The 2,541-nt window shown below is 33.2% G+C and overlaps 1 protein-coding gene across 1 annotated transcript; it reads left to right on the forward strand.

Annotated features, from left to right (window-relative positions):
• The first annotated feature begins 243 nt into the window (after nucleotides 1-243).
• Nucleotides 244-2,138, forward strand: LOC116140660 (heavy metal-associated isoprenylated plant protein 9). Its single transcript, XM_031426257.1, has 4 exons — nucleotides 244-672; nucleotides 761-933; nucleotides 1,077-1,167; nucleotides 1,561-2,138. Exons 1-4 carry the CDS (start codon nucleotides 477-479, stop codon nucleotides 1,977-1,979), a joined length of 879 nt encoding a protein of 292 aa, XP_031282117.1. The 5' UTR covers nucleotides 244-476; the 3' UTR covers nucleotides 1,980-2,138.
• Nucleotides 2,139-2,541: the final 403 nt, after the last annotated feature.

The following is a 2,541-nucleotide window of genomic DNA, read 5'->3' on the forward strand; positions in this document are numbered from 1 at the left end:
AATAAAAATGAACGACAAAAATTTAATTACAATATCCTAATCCAATAATTTTATTAGCGAAAATTTAAGAAATATAAACGATAAAAATTTAAAACACGGTATACCAACCCAACAATTTTACTAGTGAAAAATCAAGAAATAGGTCGGTGGGTGAAGAAAGTAAAATCATATTCAATAGGTTCTTTATTAAAATTCATTTCTCTATAAATCTGCAAACCCTGCTCCACTGGTTTCTCCCCTTTTCTTCCTCTTCTCTTCTCATGAGTCTTGAAGATTGGAAAGAAATAATAAACAAAAAGGTTCTTTGCACATGTAGTGGCATTGCATGTGCCCCGGAATCACTTAACCCCACCGTCCATTCCATTACACCTAATCTCATCTTCCATATATAAACTCCTCCGTTTTGTGTATACTCTCATTCCGTTTTGAATCTTTTTGAATTCCATCTTTTATTTTTAAGTTATAGTGCAAAAATAATGGGTGAGGAAGTCAAGCAGGAACAAGCCAAAGCTGAGGAGAAAAAAGAAGAGAAAGTAGAGGAAAAGAAAGAGGAGAAACCAGCTGAAGAAGTGAAGGAAGAGCCAAAGCCACCTGCCCCTTTTGTGTTATATGTGGACTTGCATTGTGTGGGATGCGCCAAGAAGATCGAGAAGTCTATCATGAGAATAAGAGGTATGTCAATTTCTCTCTATTAATTTATGATTTTCCTCGAGTTTTCGTGTTTTGAAAGTATTGCATAATAACGAATGTCGTCGAACAGGAGTGGAAGGCGTTACAACAGATATGGTTCAAAATCAAGTGACAATAAAGGGAATAGTGGAACCTCAAGCAGTGTGCGCAAAAATTATGAAGAAAACAAAGAGAAGAGCAAAAGTTTTGTCTCCATTGTCAGCATCTGAGGGCGAACCTATGCCAGAAGTTGTCACTTCACAGGTTTTAAAGCAACTCAATTTATTATAAAATCAATTTTAAAAATATTTTTAGTATAAATTTTAAGATTTAATTAATTTCACCTCAATTCCTCCTAATATTAATTTAATTTATGGTGTTGTTTTGGGTAAACTAAACTATTCAAGGTTAGTGGATTAACTACTGTGGAGCTTAGCGTAAACATGCACTGTGAGGCCTGTGCAGAGCAACTTAAGAAAAAGATACTCAAAATGAGAGGTACTCTACTTTTTCTAATGGCTGCCATTTTATTAATGGTTGATAATTCATAGCATAATATGATTTTTGAGATCAAAAGTTAAATTGAATAGACACTTTTAAGGAAAAAATAATTAATCTTAAAGATATAGTGCCAAAACGGATTTCCATAATTTAATCTATATATATTGTTTTTAGTACTTTAACACAAAACAAGCTGGTGCTAGAAAATAATGTTGATTTTGCATATTTTTCATTAGAAGTATCAATTTGATGATGATTAATATATTGTTTTTAGTACTTAAAAAAAAAAAAAAAAAGAAATAAAAAAAACAAATAAAAAACAAATAAAATAATTTAAAATATTTTTTTCTTCATTTGAAGAATTGGTTTGATGACGATTAATTAATACAGGAGTACAAACAGTCCTGACGGAGCTGAGCACAGAGAAAGTAACTGTTACAGGGACAATGGACGCAAACAAGCTTGTGGATTATGTGTATAGACGCACCAAGAAACAGGCAAAGATTGTGCCACAGCCTGAACCTGAGCCACAGCCCGAGCCACCGGCAGAAGAGAAAAAGGAAGAGGAAAATAAGGAAGCTCAGAAGCCAGCTGAAGAAGAAGCTAAGCCTGCAGAAGAGAAAGTGGAAGAGGAAAAGCCTCCAGAAGAAGCAGCTAAAAAAGAAGAAGAAGGATCAGAGAACATTAATATTGAAGAAGAAAATATGAAGAGGATGATGTATTTATACCAGCCTGTTTATGTGATTGAACAAATCCCACCTCCTCAGCTCTTTAGCGATGAGAATCCAAACGCTTGTACTATATCATAGTCTTGTTATTAACATTTTATAGTAACAAAAAAGAAAAAAGTTACTGTAATAATGTTGATATATATAATCTTCATCACTTGTTATTTAATCCAGCGGTGACGATTTGGAGTAGTTAAAGTTGTTGATTAATAATATATATACTTTTAGATATATAATTAATCATTCTCTGTCTGTTATATATTTTGTACTTAATTCAACTAATGAATATGAATGTACATGTTTTATATAGAATAGTTGATCATCTAACTAGGGGTGTTCGGTTCTGAATACCCTGCACTTTTGAAAGGAACCGGAACCGACGGTTCCTTGAATTTTGGAACCGGAACCGGAACCGACGGTTCCGGTTCCTAGATACCCAGAACCAGAACCTGTAACAACGGTTTCGGTTCTGGTTCTGGGTACCCTGTAAAATTTCTTATCTGTCCCCCAAGTTTTTAAAATAACAAAAAAACTCTTAAAAACTTACAAATACCCCCCACTTGGCACTTGTTATTAACAAAATTAAAATTATAAATTTCAAATTTCAAACTCCAAAATTAAAATAATACAATACTCCGTTGAA

This window comes from Pistacia vera, unplaced genomic scaffold (assembly GCF_008641045.1).
Source record: "Pistacia vera cultivar Batoury unplaced genomic scaffold, PisVer_v2 Contig374, whole genome shotgun sequence".
NCBI lineage: Eukaryota > Viridiplantae > Streptophyta > Magnoliopsida > Sapindales > Anacardiaceae > Pistacia > Pistacia vera.

Bases quoted from the DNA above. Each gene is read 5' to 3' on its own strand.
- LOC116140660 (XM_031426257.1), top strand. From the start codon at position 477: ATGGGTGAGGAAGTCAAGCAGGAACAAGCCAAAGCTGAGGAGAAAAAA. The intron at 673-760 runs GTATGTCAATTT...GTCGTCGAACAG, and splicing joins GTCTATCATGAGAATAAGAG to GAGTGGAAGGCGTTACAACA. The intron at 934-1,076 runs GTTTTAAAGCAA...AAACTATTCAAG, and splicing joins CAGAAGTTGTCACTTCACAG to GTTAGTGGATTAACTACTGT.